Source organism: Lygodium microphyllum, chromosome 15 (genome assembly GCF_053477565.2).
Source record: "Lygodium microphyllum isolate KBCC chromosome 15, Lygodium_microphyllum_v1.1.10, whole genome shotgun sequence".
NCBI lineage: Eukaryota > Viridiplantae > Streptophyta > Polypodiopsida > Schizaeales > Lygodiaceae > Lygodium > Lygodium microphyllum.
Genome location: NC_141149.1, coordinates 7836958 through 7862255, shown reverse-complemented (window position 1 = coordinate 7862255; position 25298 = coordinate 7836958). Strand labels below are relative to the sequence as shown.

General features: G+C 42.3%; 1 protein-coding gene across 5 annotated transcripts in view; it reads left to right on the top strand.

Moving 5' to 3' along the window:
- The first annotated feature begins 524 nt into the window (after positions 1-524).
- Positions 525-25298, top strand: part of GALAK (galacturonic acid kinase) — a 139323-nt gene continuing 114549 nt past the window's right edge. For 3 of the 5 annotated variants that reach the window (XM_087693852.1, XM_087693850.1, XM_087693849.1), the window contains exons 1-2: positions 525-658; positions 13105-13218. In XM_087693852.1, coding sequence (XP_087549978.1) covers positions 617-658; positions 13105-13218 — 156 coding nt within the window. In that variant the 5' untranslated portion in view covers positions 525-616. The remainder of the gene's footprint in view (positions 659-13104; positions 13219-25298) is intronic. The other 2 variants (XM_087693854.1, XM_087693853.1) reach the window with 1 other exon arrangement.

Sequence of the window (25298 nt, the reverse complement as noted above, 5' to 3'; positions counted from 1 at the left end):
GGTTTTGCAAACATTAAATCAAAACATCATGGTTAAGCAAGTTGCAAAAACATAAGGAAGGAAAAGTTAGGAGGGAATGTACTAGAAGAGATCAATTAAGTGGTTGGTAGCATACTGGTTATGGTATTGATCATGTTTGTTAACAACTAGCACAAAATGGTGCTATGGATTTGAGACTCTTTTACGATTTTGGATGGAGTGCAAGTTGTCCGGTATACACAGCCTTTTGGTTATGTTAAAACTACATAGTGGTTTGATCTGGTCTCACAAACGTGAGTTGTGTTGTAAAAAATAATGAGAGAGAGAGAGAGAACAACATCGTGTTACAGTCTCCCTTAGGACCTACACTTGTGCATGTTGTCCTAGCTCGAAGCACTAAGATAGCGAATGTCTATGGTACTAGCGGGAGTGCTAGTTGGGATCATGTTGGTGTTATACACCAAATTTTTGGCTTTCTCTTGGGGAAACCAGGAAAAAATAAAACAAAAAACTATGATTAGTGGAGTGGCAGGTGTAATAAAAGCAGAGGGCAAGATAAATGTGGAGGGCAATGTGTTCACGTGTATAGGCATAATGTGGGCAGCGGCCATTACGACAACAGCTGGATCTATCGCGCATGGCGTCTTCCTTCGGCTTCGAGTGGCCGTCGCAATCTTTGGTACACACATCTCTTACACACACGCACACACACTCACACACACACGGGCACGCACAAACGCGCACAAACAACAAGAAATTGTACTGTGTCTGCGCACACTGTCACAATTAGAGGCACCGCTCTGCAGAAACATGATTCCATGCAGAGATATGAGTTTGATCTCAGCCTGCAGGAATCAGGACTTCTCTGAAGAAGTTGCTCTTTGCATCTATTGTCGTGCATTACACCTCCGGTGCTAGAAGATCAATCTTTCAGAAGCACTACCTGACATCCCATCCGTGATTCTTTATGGTGTGGGTATCATGCCATTCTTCTTTGACCGTTGATCTTCAAGCTTTGTAGAGGAGCCCTTTCCATTCCAAATCCAGGCCTTCCATCTCCTCTCCATTCATAACTTTACTCATCTTGATAGGTGGGTTACTTGCATTGAGCAAGTGATCAATGTAAAAGCTACTACTTTAGGGGACATTTTCTCGATGGGTCATTAAGCTCTATCTTCTTGAGAGATCTTCTTGAGAGGACATTAATCTTTGTAAGAGTAGGGTCCTATTTGTCGTCTTCGGAGTGTAGAGAAATACTCACACAAAGAAGATAAACTCAAAGTGTACGATGTAACACAATGAAAATAGTAGAATCGAAATTTGATGGGTAACTTTGAGACAATAAGGATAGATGAACAAATGCACTATGCTAATGTGAATATAATCAACCTCGAAGCTCTTTGTCTCAGTTGGACCACGGTAGAGAGTGTGTCAACCTCTAGGGTAAAGGGGCCAATTGCGAAACAAGTGCGAGTCATGTGTCACTTAATTAATTGCTTATTACACATTCTCTATTTAATAAATTTATGCCAATAAATTAATGATTCATTTTTTTAAAGTGTCGATGATGATCTAGCATAGCCATGAGACCATTATGCCAATAAATTAATGATTCATTTTTTAAAAAAGTATTGATGATGATCTAGCATAGCTATGAGACCATTTAGAGACCAGTATTCCTATTGCATCACTTAATGGGATGATCAGAGCAGTGTGACGGGAATATCTGGTACATGCAGCACAAGTTATGAAGGGGGAAAGAAGTGTTTGTCAAGTGTAAGAGTGTACACAAGAACTAAGGAGTTACACATAAATAAAGATGGATTAAGTTCTAAGAAGAGAAAGTACATTAGCATTGTGTATATGTATTTATGTGTGTATCCGAGGACGTCTGGAAACGTTTACTTGTGTGTAATGAGCATTGCATTCATTTGGGATTATCCTCTCCCTTACAAGTCAAGGTTTAAGGTCTTTTCTTTCATTAAGAAAGACGAGAGAGGTAATTCTCACGCTAAGAAAGACGAGAGACATAATCCTCTGGAAGTGAAGAGAGAAGTGATTTTCTCTTTCTAAGGTTTAAAATGACACAAGCTTTTGTGTAAAAGTCAATTTTAAGGTTGAGGCCCAATGCAATTTAATGAATTCTCCTTAAGGTGGTTGCATGGACCACAAGTTAAGAGTACAAGTTTGAGAAGCTGTTAAAAAAAAAAAGAAGACATGGTGAAATTATTTTAAAAATATCTTGCGATAAAAAGACGATTTCTAAAAATGCCCTTGCGTGGGTTATCGGAAACAAACGAGATCTACAACTTTCTTGTTGGATGTTTTTTCATCCGAGCAACACACAGAGAGATATCTCGAAATTGGTGCTGCAGAGTAGGTCTTGAAACAGCCACATCTTGCATGAAGATCAACTCAAGTCTCTCTCCAAGAAGAGAAGCTCTTGAAAGCCTATAAAAGAAAAGGCTCTCCTTGGGTGTGAGAGAGGTGAATGAAGCATCACTTTGCAATCAAGTTTCAAGAGGAGAAGAGAATGTGCAAGTGCTGTGGAAGCTCTGCTGAAATCAAGCGTTGCGGAAGCTCCACTGAAATCAAGCTCCAAGAGGAGAGAGAAAGTGCAAACGCTACGGAAGCTTTGCTGAAATCAAGCGCCAAGAGGAGAGCCCTACACATATTATATAAGAGAGAAGGTGACTCAAGAAGGATGGAAAGGTGCAAACTTTCAAGTTGTGCAAGTGTTAGCCGGTTATATACCGTGCAAGGAACCGTGATCTTGTCTCCAAGATCTACAAGTAATAACTGGTTTATGTGTAATGGAGGAGCTTGCTCCTTGTCAATAATATAGCTCCACAAGAGGGGGGGACTGGCCCATCTTCCAGTCCCTAGTGTGTTGTTAATTTCTCTCTCTCTCTCTCTCTCTCTCTACATCTTTTTTTTCTCTCATCTGTTCTCTCTCTACGCCAGCATAATATTCACCATATATTTTTTAAGTATATAAGAAAGTCGAGTGTGTATCTCGGATATTATAACACATGAAACACATTTGAGACACTAGTGGGGAATATTAATAAAACGCTTTGTGGTCATTTACAACACAGAAGCATGCGAGGATTGATTGGTTTATGTCAACATGGCTACTACCATTGTGCAGGAATGTGGATTCAGACCCCTCTTTAGCTATTGGACTTGCTATGTCAATTGTTTGGTAACCATTGCTTGAGCATTGGAGGGCGCTTTTAAAAAAAACACGATCTCATTTTTCATTTTTGGGACATTGTAATGTCCATCGCGTGCATAGAGATTTATTTTGCTGTTTTCCCTTGATGTTGTGAATAGAGCCAGAACACAAGGCTGGCAGATTTTGCATTGGTTGATGGGAGCATTGTCCAGTAACTCAATTGTTCCAGCATTGGCCCCTCTTCCCTAATCCCAAAATGAGTGGGTAGCCTCTGGAAGTGATCAACTTCTGTAAACACAGATTTTGAAGGCTAGACAGGCTGAATTAGGCAGAAGGCAATACTTGCATCGGATGTCTCTACGGAGATGATGTGGGCCTTTACAGATCAATTAGACAAGCCCTTTGGAGTTGACTAGTGGTAGTGTGAGTCTGATCTTTCCACTGTCCCTTGCCATTAACTTGCCTCCCTTGAGGGGGGTTGCCCGATTGAGAGACGGGGGTTTGTGACTTGGATTTTGGTATTGTGCCTCTTGCCTTTGATCAACACTCGTCAAAATGGCAAGCCTTTTGACAATGTTGATAATACCTATTCTTCTTAGGTACATTCTGCCACCGCGGTTTGAGTTGAGACTGGGAGTTTCCTTGTGATACCCTGCTTGATTTTGATTTTGATTTTGATTTGAAGTTTGATTTTGTTTACCCTTTCCTTGCTATGCAATAGTTGACACTCAAACTCATAGAATGTGGGTAAATTGGATAGAGAAACCACTTGCCGCACAAAATTGAAGTATTTATTCGGTAGCTTGTTAAGAAACGTCGTGACCTGATTGTCAGAGGACTTATGAGTCCTTGTAGTGGAGAATTCGGCAAGGAGACATCGATACTCAGCTAACTTGACTTTCAAGTCATCTCGGCCAGAGATTTTGAAGTTTTGAAGCTCATGTTCAAGATTTATTTGATGGGTCCTATCTCGAGCCACATAGCGGTTAGTCAAGTGTGCCCGTCACTCTGACGCTAAGTCAAAATGCTGAAGGTAAGAATGAAACTCAAGCAATAAGCCCTACATTAGCTCGACAATAGCGAAGGCATTCCTTGTCTTTCATGAGTGGACGACCTTGTATGGAACAAATACAGGATCGGATTGGGGTTCCAACCCTTGTACAAGATCCCATAGATTCTGTGAGTCAAGGAGATGTCTCATCAAGTTCGACCAAGTTGTAAAGTTTGACCTGTTAAAACAAGTCTTGTCATTGAATGGATGCTTGGTGGAAGATGAGGTAGAACCATGAGATGTTGGGAATGTGGAGTAAGATGGATATGGAGGATAAGATGGTGGTGGTGGTGGAGGTGTCTGATAAGGAGGAGGAGGGGGAAGAGGTGGGTAGGCATAAATAGTTTGAGTGTCCAATGAGTGTTGATTGATGCGGAGGCACGGGAACATGAATGCTTCCATAAGGTGTCGGTGGAGGTGGAGGCACTCAGACACATAAGCCTTGTCTAAATGTTGACTGGAACACAACAAAATGACTAGAGGATCCACTAGGTAATGCCATGGAGGCAAACTGTGGCACCAACTGATCCATACTCGGGAGAGACCGGGGGAAATACCTAGGTTGGAATGATCCCGAAAGTGTGTGAGAAAAAGGTGGAACTGTGAGAGTGCGCAACGGAAGAAGAAACACGAACATAGAGGGAGAGAGAGAGAAAGCAGAAAATGAAGGAAGAAAATCTGCACCGACTGTAATGAATGCTGAATACAAAACTGTGGACTGATCAGTCCTTGCACGCAGCCCGAAGCACCAGTGAGGGCACCAGATGAGGCTGATGATGACGGCAGCACCGAAGACGGAGGAAGATGACGGAGTCAGAGTGTGCACCTGCCAAAGAAGGAGGGAAGATGATAATACAACTGACTGCCAAGTGGGAAATGGCTATAAATAGCCAAAAAACCCAAAAACTGGTCGACGTGAAATTTGAGGCCATAAATATGTCCGACCAGCATTTAATGCTGGTAAAAATACCAGGAATGGTCAGAAAAATCCCGGAAAGGGTGGACAATGTTTGGCAGGTGAGGCAGGTTGAAGAATGCAAAAACTGCCCAGGAAAATGCACATAAAATCCCGACCGGAGGAGAAAATGCACTGAAATGCAATAAACTGAGTGCTCTAGAATGAGCTACCTCCTCCGTCAAACCAAGTGATAGACAAGTCAGAGCTCCTAAAGTCCTCGTCTGACTCAGACTGAGGCTCACAGGCAGGAGATGACAGGGCATGACAAACATGACTGCTAACACCCCCTCTCAGATCCTGGATGTGGCGGAAGGCCAAGGGAGAAACGGATCCTGGGGTGGCAAGAGGAATGCCAAGGTCGATGAAGTCCGTCGATGAAGATTGCCGATGAAGAAACTCCTCGCGATCCTGGGAAGCCCCCTCTAAAACAGTAGGGGCCAAGAAATCCACAGCCGCATCACCGAGATCATCCCCCTCTGAAAGGGATGGGGGTTACGAGAGAACCACTGGAGGAGAGGCTGGGGGATGGGAAGGAACCTGTGGAAAAGAGGGTGCACAAGTGGAAACATGTGTAGCAATAGATAACTGCCCCGGAGGTCCCTGCATAAGAGAAGGGGAATGGAGCCTATAAAGCCCGCTCTCCTGCCAACCTGTCGCAATAACAGCCCCTGTAGAAGAATCCTCAATACAAATGGCCTGCTCGGTGAAGACAACCCGGGTACCAAGCCTAGTAAGGCCATAGACTGAGAGGGGTGGAAAGCCCAAGTCAGGAACATAAAGAGCCTGGGAAAGGGAGCTTGACGTGCGGTCGGGAAATAAAGGCAAAGTGCCAACACCACAAATAGGCACCGAAACAATGTCACCAACAGTGACTGAACCCTCAGAAGGGTATAGATCCTGCAACAAATCACCTCGGGGAGTCATATGACTAGAAGCTCCACTATCAACCAGCCAAGGCCTCTTAGAAGATGAGGCAACCATTGAAGAAGGCTCCTCCAAGTCAACAATATGAAGGAACACTGACTCATGGGTAACTGCTGGAGTAGAGGTAGAAGGCTCAGATGTTTTAGCTCCATCCGTTGCTCCTAGACGAAGGTGAGGGTACTTCTTCCAACATTTCTCCTTTGGATGTGTCCCCTTCCCACAGTATGGGCATTTAGGCTTCTCCGAGTCGAAGTTAGAACCTGAAGAACTCTCCTGTCTTTTAGCCTGTGACACCCCTTTCTTTTGTGTCCCCCCTCTCGAACCTGCAACAAAAGCTTTGATGGAGGTGGATCCACTGGCTACCTCTTTGGCGCGCTCGTCATGCTCCAAAACAAGCGGGGCAAGCTCCTCCCATAGAAGTTTCTCACGGGTCCTCGATGTAAGAAGGCTGGTGTAGAAGACATCAAAATGGGGAGATGGCAGTTGAGTCAAAAGAATCATGGCCATATCCTCGGAAGCGATCATCCTGTCAAGGGACGCAAGCTCATCCCTCATGTCCTCCAACCTATTGACATGATCCTTCATGGAAGAAGAATCATCAACAACGAGCACCCGTAATTTCTTCTCGAGAGTAATCCGATGGGCAAATGTCTTCTAATGGTACAAAGAAGCAAGCTTTGTCCACACTTCTGCTGCTTTCCGCAACCTGCATATATGCACTAGGACAGAATCCTATAAGCTCATAAAGAGGAAAGATCGAGCTCGTGAGTTGAGCCGATCCCATAAGGCCGCACGATCCATCGATGATCCAATGGTGGGGTCCTCCACTGGACGGGAAATAGGGTGGGTAACAAACTCCCAAAGATCAAAGGTATCAAGGATACACTCCACCTTACACGACCAAAGCGAGTAGTTGGAACCATCAAGCCTGTCTTCTTTGGGCAAAAAAGGGAGTACGGGCACCTGTATAGAGGGTGCCATGGAAGGCATATGAAGGCCAGCAGAACGAGCCTTCTATGAAACATGGAGAGAACGGGGAATAGAGGGATCTCGGTCAAATGGGCTAGGTGACCTCCGGTCGTCGTGTCAACTAGCACGAAAGTCTCTCCGTCTCTCAGAGGAAGGAATAGAGACCACATCCTCTGAATCAGCAAATAACTGGTGATAAGACATCTTCATATATATCTGCAATCACCAAACAATCTGCAACCAACAGACAGTCAAGATGGAGCTGCCTATGTCAGAAAAGATCCAGAAGATGCTGTCGCCTGCAAGAGGAGAGAGAAAATGCTGCCGCTTGGAGAAAAAAACTATTGCCTATCCTCCAGATGATGACGCCTGCTCCTCTGCTGATGTTGACCACCTCCTGTTGGCTGCGTTTGATGCAAATGCAGGTTGCAAACACCTAGAAAACTGTCGCCTACTCCTCCTGATGCTGCAAAACAACAAAACACAGGTATGGAAGGCTGCGTTTCAGCCTGGACAGCACCGCCAAGGGCTGGAAAGGAGGGAAGAAAGGTTGCACTTGATGGTGTCCTCCTCTGCAATGGAAGCTCTCCTCGGTGCTCTCAGTTAGGCGACGATACCATGTGAGAGTGCGCAATGGAAGAAGAAACACAAACACAGAGGGAGAGAGAGAGAGAGTAGAAAATGAAGGAAGAAAATCTGCACTGATTGTAATGAATGCTGAATACAAAACTGTGGACTGATCAGTCCCTGCACGCAGCCCGAAGCGTCAGTGAGGGCACCAGATCAGGCTAATGATGACGGCAGCACCGAAGATGGAGGAAGATGACGGAGTCGGAGTGTGCACCTGCCAAAGAAGGAGGGAAGATGATAATACAACTGACTGCCAAGTGGAAAATGGCTATAAATAGCCAAACAACCCAAAAACTGGCCGACCTGAAATTTGAGGCCATAAATATGTCCGACCAGCATTTAATGCTGGTAAAAATGCCAGGAATGCCCAGAAAAATCCCGGAAAGGGTGGACAATGTCCGGCAGGTGAGGCAGGCTGAAGAATGCAGAAATTGCCTCGGGAAATGCACATAAAATCCCGACTGGAGGAGAAAATGCACTGAAATGCAATAAACTGAGTGCTCTAGAATGAGCTACCTCCTCCGTCAAAACAAGCGAGAGACAAGTCAGAGCTCCTAAAGTCCTCGTCTGACTCAGACTGAGGCTCATAGACAGGAGATGATAGGGCATGACAAACATGATTGCTAATAGGAACACCATTCGGCTAAGGAAGAGATGAGATTCTAATGGCTGTGCCTAAGTTTGAAGAATCCCTGGTGTGATGAATGAAAACACACGTGATTCTATATGAGATGCAACATGCGGTGCACTTAATGGAGGTTGAAAGGATGTGGAGGGTGGGATGGAAGGGAGGCTAAATGGATTTGTGATAGGTGTAGATGTGGGAAATAATATGGGTTCCTTTTGTTCATCAAATGCATTAAATTGAAATTACGATAATGAAGATGCATCTACTTCATTTTGATATTTGAAAACAAAATTGTTTGAAGAAAAAGAAGGGGAAGGAATACCGCAGTTTCTTGTTTTAACTACTTACCTAGGCTTGAGTTCATAAAGAAATATGTATCTTCCTCATTACTCATAAACCAGAAATTGTTTTGCATATGTCCATCATGAAAATCATCCATATCAATAGGCGAAGGCGAATCATCATTAACAGAATCTGAAATAGTAGACATACTTGGCACCAGAGAGAATAAGTATGAAGGCAATGGAGTGTACTCTATTCCAGTTTCCACTTGTGGATGGCCAGTCCTAAGTGGAGATTCCACCTTTCTTGCATGGTCAATAGATCGGTGCACCGAATATCTAAAGGGTGAAATTCGGACTTACCTTTTATCTGCTACTGGGCTCTATGCATCAAAATGAGATCGTACTCAGTTGCAGTGATCTCGTAAAGTCGTGGAACTCCATGGTAGTCTAAATTTTGTCCGGCCATGTCAGGAGCATGTAAAGCAAGCTGTGAGGCCCACTCCGACTCGTTCTTCGATGGATTTAGCTCGGATGTGAGAAGTGGTGTGGAAGTAGTGTTTGAAGTCATTTATCCTTATGTTGTTCCTGTTTCTTGTGTACACACTATGCAATGAATGAATACTGTACCTCGAACTCCTGTATCTCAAGGATTAGGGTAGGGATAATGAGCTGGAGAGTGTGTCGTACTTTGAATGGATCCCGAATCGTAGCAAGGCAGCCTTTAGATGTCAAACATCAGCAAACGCAGCCAAGGAAGGCTGGATCTGATATAGACGGTAGTGCAAGAGAGAGAAAGACTAAAAACGTAGGTGATGAGAGAGAAAGACTAAAAACGTAGGTGAGGAGAGAGATGAGTAGGTGTACGCTGCAGGAGAGAAAAAACAGCAAACACATGATGCAAGAGAGAGAAAATAGCAGATATAGGCTGAGGAGATGATGACAATAGTTGGAGGAGAGAGAAAATCTGCAGCATGGCAACTGGGGCCTGCAAACGCAGCAATATGCTGACGTAGCAGTCTGTACGACAACTGGATGGCGGACAGCAGCAATCGCGTGGCTGGAAATAGTAGTAAACTGACAGAGGACTGGAAATATGTGCCAGATGAGCGAAGATTGCGGTGGACAGCTTGGACTGTGATGTCCTCCGCGAACGAGGTGTGGATAACAAGTTGAAAACACGTGAAATCTACAAAAACAAGATTAAGACTGAATGGAGGGCTATATACCTATTTATAGAAAGTTTGGGTCCTCCCAAGTGGGTTTGTGCTTATGGAATACATACACTCTCTAGGAATGCATTTCTTTTAAATAAACAAGGTTTCTTCCTTAATTAAGCATGTTTTGGAGCTGTTTAAGTGAAGCTAATGCATTTTTAGCTCAACATCCAAGAGCAGATAATAGCAGCCTAAGATCCTTTTGGTGCAAATGATAATATAGAGGAGGGGGCAGTAGTCTTTCTGGTGGTCCTAAGTTGTAGATGATAGCTTCCATGGCTGTTTAAGCAGGGTAGCAATAGTTTTTAATGTTTCTCGCGATGAAACTCTGAAATTTCTCTCTCTATAGCATTCTCTCTTATCCCCCAACTATTTCTTAAGTTATCTTAGTATTTTCTAGGTTTTTAGTGTTTCTCGAGATGAAACTTTGAAATTTCTCTCTCTATAGTATTTTCTCGTATTCCTTGAGCATTTCTCAAGTTATCTCAGTATTTTCTAGTAGTTTGAGCAATCAAAGGAAGAGATTTTAGTCGATCTTTGCTGTAAACCCTAATTTACAGCAAAAATTAGGGTTTTGACAGATGCCTCGGATTGCGTGCACAGAATTGAGGGCCTAAGACTTGAATTCCAATAGTTGAAATTGAGAAATTTCAGGGAGATTCAAGAGGCCAACTAGCCAATATCAGATTTGGGGCTGAATTTGTATTTCTCAAGGAGCAGGGTGAAGGCCAATCCACAAGCAAACCAAGGGGCAAATTGGTTTGGAGGCTTGCTGGTCAGTTTTGATAGCAAGAGACACTTGGATTAGCGGAGGAGATCAAAGGACTCCACTTGTACTCCTCCCATTTGCAATATATGATAAAGAAATACCACAAGGGGCACCGGTTTTGGGGTCAATCAGGTGTCCAATGCCCAAGATTAAAGTGGTAAAGTGTGCATTTTCAGTTTATGTGAATTTTATGCTTGTTGTAATTAGTGCTTAATCAGGTTATTTACCACCTTATCTAAGGAGGAAGACTGGTTGCAATCGGAAACTAATTCTTTATTATAATCTTGTTTAGGCCACGATAAGTAATGCACATATGTGATGAACCGTCCTTTTTTCGCACCAAAAGCACTTGTGAACAAAAAGGAGATGAGTTGGGCTAAATAAGCCTTTTTTCTAACAGCCCATTCACTTGACTCATTATCTCCTGCTGGGTTGCATGGACTCTGAAGGGTGGTTTATTAGATGGGCTACTTCCAAGGATGAGATCTATGCCATGATCCTCAAGCCTTTCAAGCGGTAGCTGTCCTAGAAGTGGCTGAGAGAGGCAATTGGCATACATTTTCAGAAATGACATGCGATCCTTCTCTGACTTAGACATGTTTCCAATATTCTCACTATCATTTTTATCCTTAGTAAAAACCAAGTATCATTTTTCCAATATTCTCACTATCATTTTTATCCTTCTCTAACTTAGATATGTTTCCAATATTCTCACTATTATTTTTATCCTTAGTAAAAACCAAGTATGCCAAGAGATAAACTTTCATTATTTTAGAAATGGGAGTTGTAGACACAACAATGACATATTCCTCATTTAAATTTACATCAAGCTTGAGTGTCTTTCCTTTATGCTGAATAGTGATCTCTTTTGCACGAGAATCAATCACTGCATGCATACGGCAATACCATGGCATTCCAAGCAATACATCATAACCCTCAAGTGGAGCAAATGAAGAACTTTTTACTATCCATATATCCGTGTATATGCAATCAGAGCTTTCCAATGAGTGGTGTGATAGGCTCTGCATGGCCTTTACATGCTATTCCAACTTACCCCATGGGTCCCATCTCATCCTCTTTGAGACTGCCATGTCAATAGAGATAAAGTTGGCAGGTGTACCATTATCAAAGAAAATCAATGCATGATGATCCCTAGTTTTACCCCATGCTTTGCACAACTTAGTAGCATCATCATTGGGGTGCTCACTAACAACATTGGGCACCAATCCCAATGATGTTTTGGGTTTCTTTCCCTTAGAATCTCCCCAATTTTTTGATTTTTCAGCTTGCTGCCTATTGGGATAGTCCCTTGCAATATGACCCTCTTGTTCATAAATAAAACATTTACTTGCTGCCATCAATTCCCTATGTTGTGCCGATGTTTTTGAGCCCTTTCAGATATTCTCCTTTTCTCAATCTTAAACAAATTTTTATTCAGCTTCTCCCTACTCTCTAAGAAGCCTAAATCTTTCCCATGCAGCAAAGTATTTGTTGTGGTAGTAGTCTCTATGAGTTGAGACACGCTAGAGACGGTGGATTTAATGCAAAAATCCTTGATTCCTTTAGGCAGCTAACAAACATATTTTTCCACACGCTCATCTGGGGGGTACAGGGCAATGAGAAGTGATTGGCAGCAATGCATCCCAAAACTAATTGTTCTAAACCTCACATGTGCAAGTCACATTTATACATTTGATTAACTTTCAATCAAATGCCAAGCAAATGATCAAAATTTCATGTCCTTGTGATAGTTGCCTAATGTGTGTTATCTACCTTGCAAGAGCATTCTAGCTCTTGTGTTTAGCAAGTCTTTTGTTTATTTTCTAATTTATTTCCTATGTGCAAGCAAGCGTATGGTCATGACCCTTCATATTAATTATGAAGGCTGGTTTCAAAGGGGAAGTTGAATGAACACACTTGCTTTGATCCAGTGAAGGTGGACAATAGATGTAGGAGAGAGAGGGAGGAAAAATTGATTAGCAAATATCAATGCATTGCTTAGATAAAATGTAGGAATGCCGAGCAACAAATTGAATGCATTGCTAAGGTAAAATGTGACACTATAAGGGTGTCTTTTGTATGGACATAAATGGGTTGCCCTAAGAGGAGGCTCAATGAGAGTGGGCCATGCACCCAAAAGATGGAAGGTCAATCAACTGACTGAAAACAAAAAGCCCTAACCCAACTTTTGTAGGTGCATAGGTAGAGGTATTTGGAAGCTTACATGATTCTTGTAGGTACTATATCCAATTTTGAATGGCATTGTCATAGGTTGTATGTTGTACATTACATCCAACTTGTAATGAAAATGAACCTTTGCTTGTGTTTTAAGTAAGTTATAAAATGATATTAGGAGGATGGTACATGTAAACAAAAGTCTAAGTCAATGTCACGTGTGCAAGTAGCTACAAAAAACAGACACATCTATAATATTAAGGGTGTGTACCTAGTTTAGTAGGGAGGGAGAGTGTAATATTGTTTTGTGTGGAATTGAAAGTGATGATGATAAACTTTTCTTAGATGGATGAAATGAGAACTATGGTTGCAAAAATGGCAAGTAAAAGTGAAGATGACGTGAAATTGGTGGTATCTCCCTATCGAATATGCCCACTTGGTGCACACATAGATCACCAGGTTTGTGTGGATGTGGTTTTAACTTACGAAAAGTAAATGCCAATTCTTACCTATTTTGTCTACTGGTGTGTTTGTAAGAGGCTTGTACAATGTGAAGATTTGTGTGTAATTTTATTATGTGTGAAGGTGCTTGTTTAGAGATCACTATTAACCACCATCAATATAGAGGTCTTTTTGGCAAGTGAGAAGTGAACAAAGAGATTCTTTATTTTCGTGGATTTGTGAGGTGAATTCTTTCCCTTAAATAAAATACAGATAATACTGAAGTGATGATGCTTTTGTTTATAAACTTTTCTCATTGATCATATTTTCAATATTCTCTCAAGAAAGGTCAAAACATTAGCGAGTACACGCTAAACCAAAAGGACATGATAAAAAAACGGATGATATTGAATATAGATGAAAGATAAACCTATGAATTGACTTCATATTGAGAATCACCAAGTCCAACCTATATTACCCTACTGGCTCCATTATGCTTTTCAAGAAAGGAGCATTGTACTAGTTGAATTTTGAGTCTATAAAAGAAAGCCCCTATCTAATGGATATTTGCATGGAGCATTTGTCCATGTCTTTTGCAATTTAATCCTCACCCTTGCTTCCTTGTGCAAGTACTTTATTACACACAAAACTTCAAGTGAGCTCCTATGTAGGACTAGGATAGCCCCCTTCGGGATTAGGTTGGCCTCAAGAACTATCTATGGCCTGGATGGCTTCCGTATGTATTCAATGTCTATGTGTAGCACCAAAAAGACCTTGAGAATCAAACGTTCTAGCACCAAAAAGTCTTGTGATTAGTGCCTTCTAAAACATTTTCTTTGCAATTTTGATGTGTTTGTCAATGTATCCTACAATGAAATATATCCAAGTGTATTGTCATATGGTTGGTCCCTTTGAAACTATTGGTGTTGCAATATTAAATAATTAATCAAAGGAACTTGCAAAGAAACAGGGACTGAAAAAACATTGATAAGGTCTCTTGCTGAAATGGAGTATTGTACTAGTTGAATTTTGGGACCATAAAAGGAAGGACTATTGTACTAGTTGACTCACCCACCACTGCCTGCCACTACCTACCTCAGATCACAGTCCACCTTTCACTTGTCCAGGCTAGTAACCTGCCACCATCTATCAAACACCACCTGCCCTGCCCACCACCATCTTCCCTCCCTCACACATGGCATCCTCAGCTTCTTCATTCACCATTGCAGCCTTCACTTGGTTCCTCGCTCAAGACTTCAGCACATTCCCTTTAGGTGCCAAAATCACCAGTGCAGAGCTCAGCACCAGTCATCTAGTTAGAGCCAGCACCACAGTCACATGGAGCTAGTGTGTTGCACAAGATAGTAGCCGGTCCTCCACCACCACCAAGGCGCTGCAGTGCCACCCCTTGCGCATAGTTGGGCGATACCTTCCTGCTGTTCCGCTTCACTTCGCAGATAGAGTTGGCACTTAGGGATAGAGTGACAGCCCTTGAGGCGTCTTCTCTAGCCTACAGATTAATTGGAGATCGCTCGCCCATTCATGTTCTGGAGGACTTCATCTAGTCAGCTCCTACTGGTCATAGTCACTAGGGACGGGGGACGGGGATGGGGGAACAGAGGAAAATAGGGGACAGGGGGTGAGGAAGCAGGACGGGGATGGGGACCTAAAAGTTATATGTTTTCTAAACATAATTGAAATACACTATAAAGAAACCTAATTGAAATATCCCATAAAAGTTTAAACAATACATGAAGCATGAAAGTTGAAACAAGAAATGAATAATGAATACTTAAATTGAAGAGAAGTAATAATTGTGAATGCCAAATGGTGATTGAGAAATGTTCTATGACTTTAGACTAAAGTCCAACAAAAACATTGAATAATGAGTTAGATTGAAGACTACAAGAAATATTAGAAATTGAGAAATAAGTTATAATTGAGGAATCATAAATGCCATATGACATAAAGACTAAAATCCAATAGTAACCACTAAATAACGAGTCCTTGGGCTGAAAACTACAAAAAACAGTACAAGCTGAGAAACAATAAAACTAATAGATTGAAGACTATTGGAAATAGTAAAAATAGTACAAGCTGTTAGATGACAGAGTAGGATCGGAGCAACAGAGAGTGAGCAGTTACCTCCTCCCATGTCTTTTCATTATTCTTACTCGTAACTAATAGAGCTGAATAGTTACAACTAGGTCATCTAGCTTATGTACTAATAAATCAGAGACCACCGACTTATTAAATGTCCCACACTTGTTGTGTGCAGCTGGACATACAATTAGACTGTCCATCACACACATAGACAGATAGACATAACTTGAAGTCTTAACACTCCCCCTCAAGCTCAAGATAACACTTGTACACCAAGTAGCTGTCGGAATCGACTGAACTTATCTTTACCTAAAGACTTGGTAAATATATCTGCTACATGCTCATCCGTCTTCACATGCATAAGATCCACTCTGCCTGCAAGAATCATCTCATGGATGAAATGGTAGTGTATCTCAATATGCTTCATTTTGGCATGGTAAACTAGGTTTATTTTGTGTCAATGCAATCAAAGTTCTCGTATGGTTGCCATCTTGGCAACAGGGCTGAAAGTTTCTTCGTAGTCTAGACCATATTGTTGAACATATCCCTTGGCAACCAGCCTTGCTTTGTACCTCTCCACACTGCCATCCGACTTGCATTTAATCTTATAAACCCATTTGCAGCAAACAGTCTTTTTCCCATCTGGCAGTGGAACAAGATCCCAAGTGCTATTTTGTGCTATTTTCAGCCAAGGCAGCCATTTCCTCATCCATGGTTGTGCACCAATTCTTATCCATCATTGCTTCCGCATAAGTGGTAGGTTCTTTAACCTCCATAACCTTCATCATATAATCTTAATGCTCCGCACAGTAACCATTGTAAGTCAGTCTATCCACAGGATACCTAACCCTCTGTGAGTATCTGAGCTGTGGTGCACTACTAGGTTCCCCTCTCTCATGAGGTAGAATGTACTTGGTCTACCGAGTACCAGGCGTATACACAGTAGGAATACCAAGTTCACTATCAAGGCTATTAGTCGAGTCATAGCCTGAAGTCATCATGCCAGGTATATCATTACAAACTTTCTCTTTCCCTTTGTTGTCCATCATGTCATATCTCCCCCTCATCGATATAGTTGTGTCAGTGGACAATGAGCCAGAACTGTGCAATCTCCCTGTCCATGGAGATACAAGGGATGATACATTCGTAACACTAGGACTTATCAATGCAGTACTCTGTTGCGAATCAACTGTAGAAGCATGTGAAGAAGGCATGTCAAATGGTATTGCTGTAGGTGATGCATACCAAGTAGCCATCTCATCAAATATAACATCCCTACTCACAAGTGTCTCCCAAGTAGAGGGATCAAAACATTTATATGCCTTCTTTTCTTGCACATAACCAATAAAGACACACTTATGTGCTTTCAGATCCAACTTCCTTATCTTTTCATTAAGAATATGTACATAAGCAATACAACTAAATACTTTCATGTGATTGACATCAAGTTTGTAGCCATAAAACTTCTGAAAGGGTGTCACATCATGAATGCCTGTAGTGAGAGTCATGTTCAAAATGTACATGGCTGTCATAATAGCCTCAGCCCAATAGTAAAGCGGTATATTCTTCTCATTCATCATAGCACGGGTAACTTCCATTGATACCCTATTCTTTCATTCAACTATCCCATTCTGCTATGGAGTGTAGCTGCATGTAAGCTACCTATGAATACCATTTTCAGCCAAAAAATTATCAAACTCATGTGATACATACTCCCCACTGCTGTTGGATCTTAGTCAAGAGATGTAGCAATCAAATTCTTTCTCAACTTGCTTCTTGAACTGCTTAAAAACAGCAAACACCTCATCCTTCGCTTTCAATATATAAACCCAAGTATAGCAGCTAAAGTCATCTATGAAGGTCACATAGTATTTAGTGCCTCCCATAGATGCATTATGGGTTGGTCCCCACACATCAGAATGGACCAACTGCAAGGTCTCATGCTGTTTCGTACATGCCGGACAAAAGGTAAGATGTGCCTTTGATAGGGCAGACTGCATAGTGCGAAGCTGGTCATGGAGTTGGGTAACACGAAGTAGGAAGGATTGAATCGTATCTTTGGATTCAAACTTCAGTTGCTGGAGCTAGCCATAGAGAGTAACGGTCCTCATGGTGGAAGGAGTCTCGTACATCAACTGTATCTTCGACTATACGTTTGAAGCTATCGTACAGGAGGTGACCGCTGGTAGGACTTCTTTGGAAATACACTGAAGTAATGCCGAATAAGCACGGGCATCATCCGAATCCCATGTAAGCACAACCTCCTCATGGTTGTCGTCATCAAAAGTAGATGGAATAGGAGAAGGTTGTTGAGGACGTGCCACAACTCCGTTAACCACGTACCATAACCGCGTTTGAATAAACCAAGCCTTCATCACTGCACTCCACGTGTAATAATCAGGTCCATGGAGCTTGTCATCAGTGGATGTGCATGGAGGAGCCATCTGGAGAGGATTTAGAAAAAAAAATAGAGAAAAGAAAGGATTGGGAGAGGGAACACAGCCAAACCACGAGCACAGACTGCAAAAAACAAGAGTTCACATGCAGGATAACCCAAAAACTGATCAAAAGAAGCCAAAATCTGCTGCACAAAGTCAAAAAATCAGTTCAAAGCCGCCAGAAATAGAAAAAACGGCCTGTTTTGCTGGTCGCCCAGCCCAAAATAGTACTGAAAACAACAAAATGCAGGCGGCACACTGCATAAACAGGTGTAGGGAACTGTCGCCAACAGCCTGATGATGAAAACACAGGCAGTAGGAGGTGTCGGACAGGCTGGCGATGCATATGCTAATCAAAACGCAGAGTAGGGAAGCCAAAATCTGGTCGCAATCAGGTTGACAGCAGTTGCCAGGGCAACAGAGGGGTAAATCAGTCCTGAAATCAGCAATAAAACATAGTAGAAACACAAAACCTGAAATCTGATACCATGTCAGAAGTGGTGCAGCAATGGAAGTATAAACAACATGCTGAAATAAACTGCTGAAACACAAGACAAGAAAAAATAAACACAAATACAGATGAGAACTCAGATGTATGCCCGGGAAACGGAATCCATATCGAACACGAGACAGCAGCATACAATAGTGAGTCACTGGCTGTGTGGGCACCCTGGCACCGGCTCCTCTCTCCTCAGAAGAATCCACAAATGATGGCTGAAGTACAGAAGAGGAGGAGGAGCCCCAACAATATATAGGTATAAAATGGGGGGAGCATTAAATGCAGTCAGCCAGCATTAAATGCTCCCTAGCCCTAAAAAGGGCACCATAAAATGCTAGTAAAAATACTACAAAGAGGCCATAGCCTCTGCAGCACAGACTCACACCTGAGTTGACTATTCTGCTAACAAAGTTGCCCTCCCATTTAGTCTAATCTCGTTTTTGCAGTTTGTAGGTGCTAGAGCTTTGCTACCCACATCCCTTTATAGAGGACATCTTAGCTGAAGCTGCCCCATATTGTCTACCATCATTTGGCACCTATTTCCAGCCATCTTCACGTAGATTTGTCTTCTTCTAGTTGTCGCCAACTGTCCACCATTGCCCAATCCTTGTGTTTACTGCCTGGCCACCCATAGAAGGCTGCATTTATTGCTCATGAGGCATCGCCTACAATTGAGGTCACATTCTCAGGCTGCATTTTTGACTCCAAAGTTACTACCTTGCATCTTTTCACCACCTAGAGGCTGCTTTTTGACTAAGTCTGCTACCGCCTTGATTGTTTGACATCTTTAGTCACTGTGTTTGCTGATTTTCTCTCGTCTGCATGTTTGTTGACATCGATCCAGCTGCCCACAACTACGTTTGCTGCTGCCAGACATCTACGGAGGCTGCTTTGCTGCATTTCAGGATCTGTTGGAGTATGACATGCTCTCTAGCTTATACTCTCTACCCCAATCCTCCAAACGTAGGAGTTCGAGGGTTAGTATTCTTTCATTGCATAGTGTATTTGCTGCATGAGCATTGTATTCTATTCAAATTCATTCACTTTCTTATTCACTGTGTTCATTGCCTTTGAGTTACCTCAACTGTGTTCTATTATTTGTTTGTGCTTTGTCGCATGATTGTGTTTGAGATTCCGTGTTAGGATGTTTCTTCACATGGTATCAAAGCTCGGTTTTCTCTGAAGAAACCTAGACCTTGATGTGAAAGCTGTTCTCAGAATCCAAGATCTACAGTAGCTTAGATGACTTTGAACATGTCTTAGTCCCCACTGGAGCCTATATCAAGAATTGAGCAAGAGTAGCATCCACTACTAACTCTGCAAGGTTTTGACATGGCAATAGATTTTTTTGACTACATTGGTAATATCATCGATAAGGAGGTGCAGCTAATCTTGTCTCATAGAGCGAGGAAGTGTGAAGAGTTATGCTGACAAGCCTTCAAACAAAAGCTGCACGAAGAAGGTATATTTGGTCCTTTCTCATCAGTTGTAGTAGTGGACAAGCTTGATGATGTTGCAAGGTTGTTGAGACCTTCATTAGGGATGGGCCCCCCTCTTGCAAAGAGAGATCCGAAGTGTGTTTCCTATTTTCAGCCTATTTCTTCTACTTTGGTGCTTGGTACACAGGTCTCTACTTTTGTTCCGTCTCTTGTTTCCCTTTCTTCACTGCCTTTAAAACATGTTGGTAAAGACCAAATTGGAGCAAGAGTGCAGTATGTGGAACACGGCAATGGAAGACCCACTCATGTATATCAATGCAAGAAGGGGTGATTATAAGAAATTGTCTAGTATTTGTTTTTCTTCCCTTCCTTCTTTTCATTATGTTTCTGGCAATAGTAGGTTGCGTCTTACTGCTCCAAGAGAGAGCTCTTGATCCAAGGGAGAAGGTATAACCTGAGTGGACCATCTTGAATCCACATCACTTACACAATTAGAGTCACTCCATCTAGAAAGAGTGACCCCCTCTCCATATATGATCCCGTAGGATCGAGTCCCCTGTAGATAGTGTAGAACGCACAAAGTGGCTCTCCGGTGAGCTTGAGTAGGAGTCTTCATGAAAGAAGACAACAAAGCCACTACAAAAGAGATGTCTTGCCGATTGTGGATCAGCTAGATCAATGAGCCGAACAAGGCACTTGTAATGGGTGGCATCGTTAAGGGGATCTCTTGCTGCCATAAGCTTGGACTGTACTTGTGCTAGGAAATGAAGATTCCCTCCATCATTTGATAAATCTCCAAACCAAGGAAGAATTGATGGATCTTGAGATCTGCCATGTCGAACTCTTGTCTCAATATCTTTGGAGTCTGATCCATCTCATGTGTGTTTCACCCTATGATAATGAGGTGATCAACATACAATATGATCGAGACACACCTATCCTCCTCAACCTTGCAATAAAGGTTGGAGTCATGATCTAATCGATGGAAGCCATTATCTAAGAAGAATTTATCAATCTGCTGATACCAAGCCCTAGGAGCTTGCTTTAGGCCATAGAGGGCCTTTCATGACCTGTAAACATGGTCCTTCCCCTGCACAAGAAAACTAGGAGGCTGTGAGATATAAATCTCCTCCTCCAAGATGCCATTCAGAAAGGCTGACTTCACGTCCATCTGATAGATTGGCCAATGGTGATGACTAGCTAAAGCCAAGATAGCTTGAATAGTGGACATTTGTGTTGTTGGTGCAAAAGTCTCAAAGTAGTCCAAACCTTTCCGCCGAGAGAGAATCCCTTGGCAACAAGTCGCGCTTTATACTTGTCCAGGATCCCATTTGCAAGGTACTTGGTCTCATAGACCCACTTCACACCAATTAGCTTCTGCTTTGTTGGATGAGAAATCAACTCCCAAGTTTGGTTCTCTCGATAGAATTGAGCTCAGCCTCTATAGTACTATGCCAAACGTCCTGTGCAAGAGCCTCATCAACTGTAGTAGGCTCATGGTCTTGAAGAATTTGCGAGATAAGGGTGTACTTCACGTAGAGTGAACTCTTCCACCGGGTGTGTAGCTTGGCTGATTAGTGTGGGCCAAGAGGCGTCTTAGGGAACTAAGTAATCTTGGAATCTTGCATGAGCCTCTCATACCACGGATAAATGGTGATATGCATAGCCCATGGCGAAGGAGATCGAGAGGTCTTCGTTACCTGTAAAGTACCTGTCTGTGATAGGGAGTCTCCCTCACTAAGGAATGTAGATCCTTCTCATATGATGAAGAAGGCTCCCCCTCGGATGGCTCAATCTCCCTAGCCGAAACCTGAGATAGGGAAGAAGTCTTCCCTTCGGATGGCTCAATCTCCCCAGAGGAAATGTGAGGAGATAGGGAAGGGGTAGAAATACTTGATGATGTAGTAGAAGGAGCCATCAAGGTTGGAGGGGAGAAGGTGAGGGAGAAGAGGAAGGAGGGGGAGGAGTCGCACACTAAGAAGGGCTGCCTAGAGATAACCTCAAAGGGGAGGGGCTGGTGGGGGGAGGGGGTTAGTCGATGAGGAAGAACCACATGTAGCAGAAGAATCATCAGTTGGGTCTTCAGCGGCTTCAACCTCATTGAAGATCACATCCTTGCTCACCCTCAATCTTTGGAGTCTTTGGGTCATAGAGCCGATAGCCCTTCGTGGTTGTATTGTAATCAACAAATATAAGCTTCTTTGACTTGGGGTCAAGCTTGCTCCCTCTTTTCTTCTTGTCCACATGGACATATACCTCGCATCCAAAGATGTGAAAGTGGGAGACTGAAGGCTTCTTCATGAAGAAATATTGGTAGGGAGTCATATCCTTCAATGCAGAAGTAGGTGACTCATTGTGGATATGTATCGTAGTAGCCATTGCCTCATTCCATAAGGAATAGGAAAGACTCTTGTGCTCCAACATTGATCGGCCCATTTCAAGCATGGTTCGATCGACACGCTCCGTCATGCCATTTTCTAATGGTGTGTTCATATGGGAATACTCCACTCGAATTTTGTGGTCCCTGCAAACTCAAACAATAGGTTAGAACAAAACTCCCTACCATGATCTGCTCAGATACTTCAAACTTTGAAGTAGGTTTGCTTCTCCACAAACACCTTTCACTCGCAGAAGTGGAAGTACGTCTTGCTCCTGTACTCCAAGAAATAGGGCCACACATAACTACTAAGGTCGTCAACAATTAGCACAAGATACATGGTCTTCCCAAAGGAGGTTGTGCCTATCCAGCTAAAAATGCATTAGTCTAACTTAAACAGCCCCAAAATATGCTTAATTAATGAAGAAATCTTCTTATTTTCAAAAGAAATGCAATCCTAGAGAGTTTTTGTGTTCCACATGCCAAACTCTAATTTGGGTGGCCCAAGCTTTCTTTAAATAGGCATGCGGCCCACCATTCGTCCTTAATCTCATTTTTGTAGGTATTAGGCCCTCTAGCTTCATTGCCAACACCCGGTTCGTAAAGGACTGTGAAGAAATGCTCTAAACGTAGAAAACACAAAATCAATTGTCCATACACTGATAAACATGTTGGGTGTAAAGTCACTTCATCTCCGTGTATAAAGTTATATGGGTGTGAACACACCGTTATTGTACCCTAACATATAAATACATTCTTTATTCTTTGTGTACCATCACAATCTGGTACACCTATCTCTACATTCACTCTCTCTTACTCTTAACTCTATTGCTCGCACTTCTGATTTGCACTTCCATTGCGTACTCTCCTCTTCAAACTGGTATCAGAGTTGCGGCTAAGGTGTGCATGCTTCTCGAAGTCCGTGCGGGTCAGTTTCAGCTCGCGGGTGCGAATATAATAGTAGATCGTCACTTCTGCAAGTCAGTTTGTGCTAAGCCTGTGCAGGCATAGCTGTGTAGGTAGTCTGTAGGTCAGGTGTGACCTTTTCAGGCAGGTGACTGTCATGTTTTACACTCAGGTGATAGTTTGATACAGGCGATAGTCATTTTTGGTCAGTGCAGGCAGGCGATAGTGTGGCAGGTAGGCGGCAATTAGTGTCTGTAGGTCACACGTAGGTAGATTCGGGTGTCGGTAGGTCACAAGATAGTCAACAGCTGCTGCGTCACGTTTTCCTGCCAGATTCATCACATTTTTTGAAAAAAAATCTTTTTAAGATTCCCTTGTTCACTGATGGGGCTTCGCGTGTGTAAGCTCAATTCACAGATTTGTGCCTAAAAAATTGGGGTTTTTCCTAGATTTGGTGTTGTTCATGCATAACAATGACATTTGATCCTGATATTGCACAAATTGTGCACATTGGCTTTGGAAATTTTGGGGCTTTTCATGTATTAGTGAAATTTCGCTCAGCTGAGCCGAATTTACTGACATTGGTGCACATTTGGACCCAAGAAATTTGGGGCTTGTGTAAAATTTTGTAAATTTTTGCTAGATTTGCCTATTCTATGCTCTCAAGAACATGTATTAATGCAATTGGGGCAGATTGGTCAGTGAAATTTTGGGGCTTTTGCTGAAATTTGTGAATTTTGGCAAAATTGATATGTGAAATGCACTTTGGGGAAATTGCTGAAGCAATCTTGGTGCTGTAAGCAGTGTGATTGGAGTTTATTATGTCCCACTTCTAAGATTTTGGAGAAATTGTAGAGAATTTTGGTGGTTTTTTTTTGTATTAGAAGTGTTTTTGGGCACATATATATGCAGTACACATGTTAGGCAGCTCCTATTGAGTTGATGTATTACTGAATATTCATGGTGCAGCAGTCTTAGTGATCATTTCCAGATCTAGGATTGTCGTAGATGTATTTTTGGTGATATTGTTGAAGTGGGAGTCACCTGGCAGTGATGTATGCATGTAATGTATACTGAAATATCAGTTATATTTTTGACAGTCATCCTTTCTACTGTTGTACATGTATTTGGACTAAATCTTGCTCTTACTTTCTGAAATTTTGGGCTGAAATTAGCTGAATATTCAGCTTATTGTTTGCTGTCATAAATTACAGCATTGGTTTTTTGGTGCATTGCTGAAAAATGGCCACTAATGCTTCTAGCAACAGTGACACTAAATCCCTCTTTGAAATCAAGAGGTTTGATGGCACTGGCTTTGATTTGTGGAAGGACACGATGCAAGGCATTTTGTTTCTCAAGGACTATGATGATACTCTCTTGGAAACTAAGCTTGTAACTATGCGACATATTCATTGGGCTAAACTCAACAAGAAGGCCATTGCATACATTAAGATGGCTGTGTCTGATGATGTACTTACAGACATTAAGCATCTTGATACAAGTTATGCTATATGGAAAAAGTTAAAGGGCACTTACAAAAATACAACTCCAGTGAATCAAGTGCATGCCATGCGTAAGCTTGTGAACATAGAGTTGGATGAGTCTAAGCCAACATCTGAGCATTTGAGTGCTTTCACAGGGATTTTGAGTCAGTTGTTACAGGATTTTGGTTTGCCGGCCTTCAATGATAAACTAAAGGCTATTTTCTTGTTGATGACTTTACTTGATAGTTCGGAGTCTTTGGTTGTTTCACTTAGCAACAACCTTGTTGGTTCAGTCTATCATCTTAGAGGTAGGTCAGAGAAGAGGGGTAATGCAGCAAATAAAGGCAAAAGTAGGAGTAAAAGCAAGGCAAACAACAAGATGTTACTTGCTATCATTGTGGGCATAAAGGGCATTAAAAGCCCGATTGCCGATACAAGAAAGAGCAAGAAAGAAAGAAACAACAGAAAAAGAAAAGGAAGGATGACAAGAGAGATGAGAACAACTCTTCCTCAAAAGAAGCTACAAAGGCAAATGCTGCGGTCATTGAAGAGCTTCCGGATATTGAAGAGATACTTATTGCAGCCTCATGCAATGATGTAGATATTATGGCAGCAGCAGGTGATATGCATATCACTAGAAAGGAGGTAATTGATGTCTTACTTTAGCTCATGATGGGCTGTCCCAATCATGGTTAGTGGACAGCGGTGCCTCTTTTCATGGTATTCCCTCTTTGGAGTCATTTTCTGAATACACTACAGGTTGCCGGTAGGGTTTACTTGGGCAACAACTATGCATGTGAGATAGAGGGTGTAGGTACCATTCACTTGTCCCTTGAAAATGGCCAAGAGCTG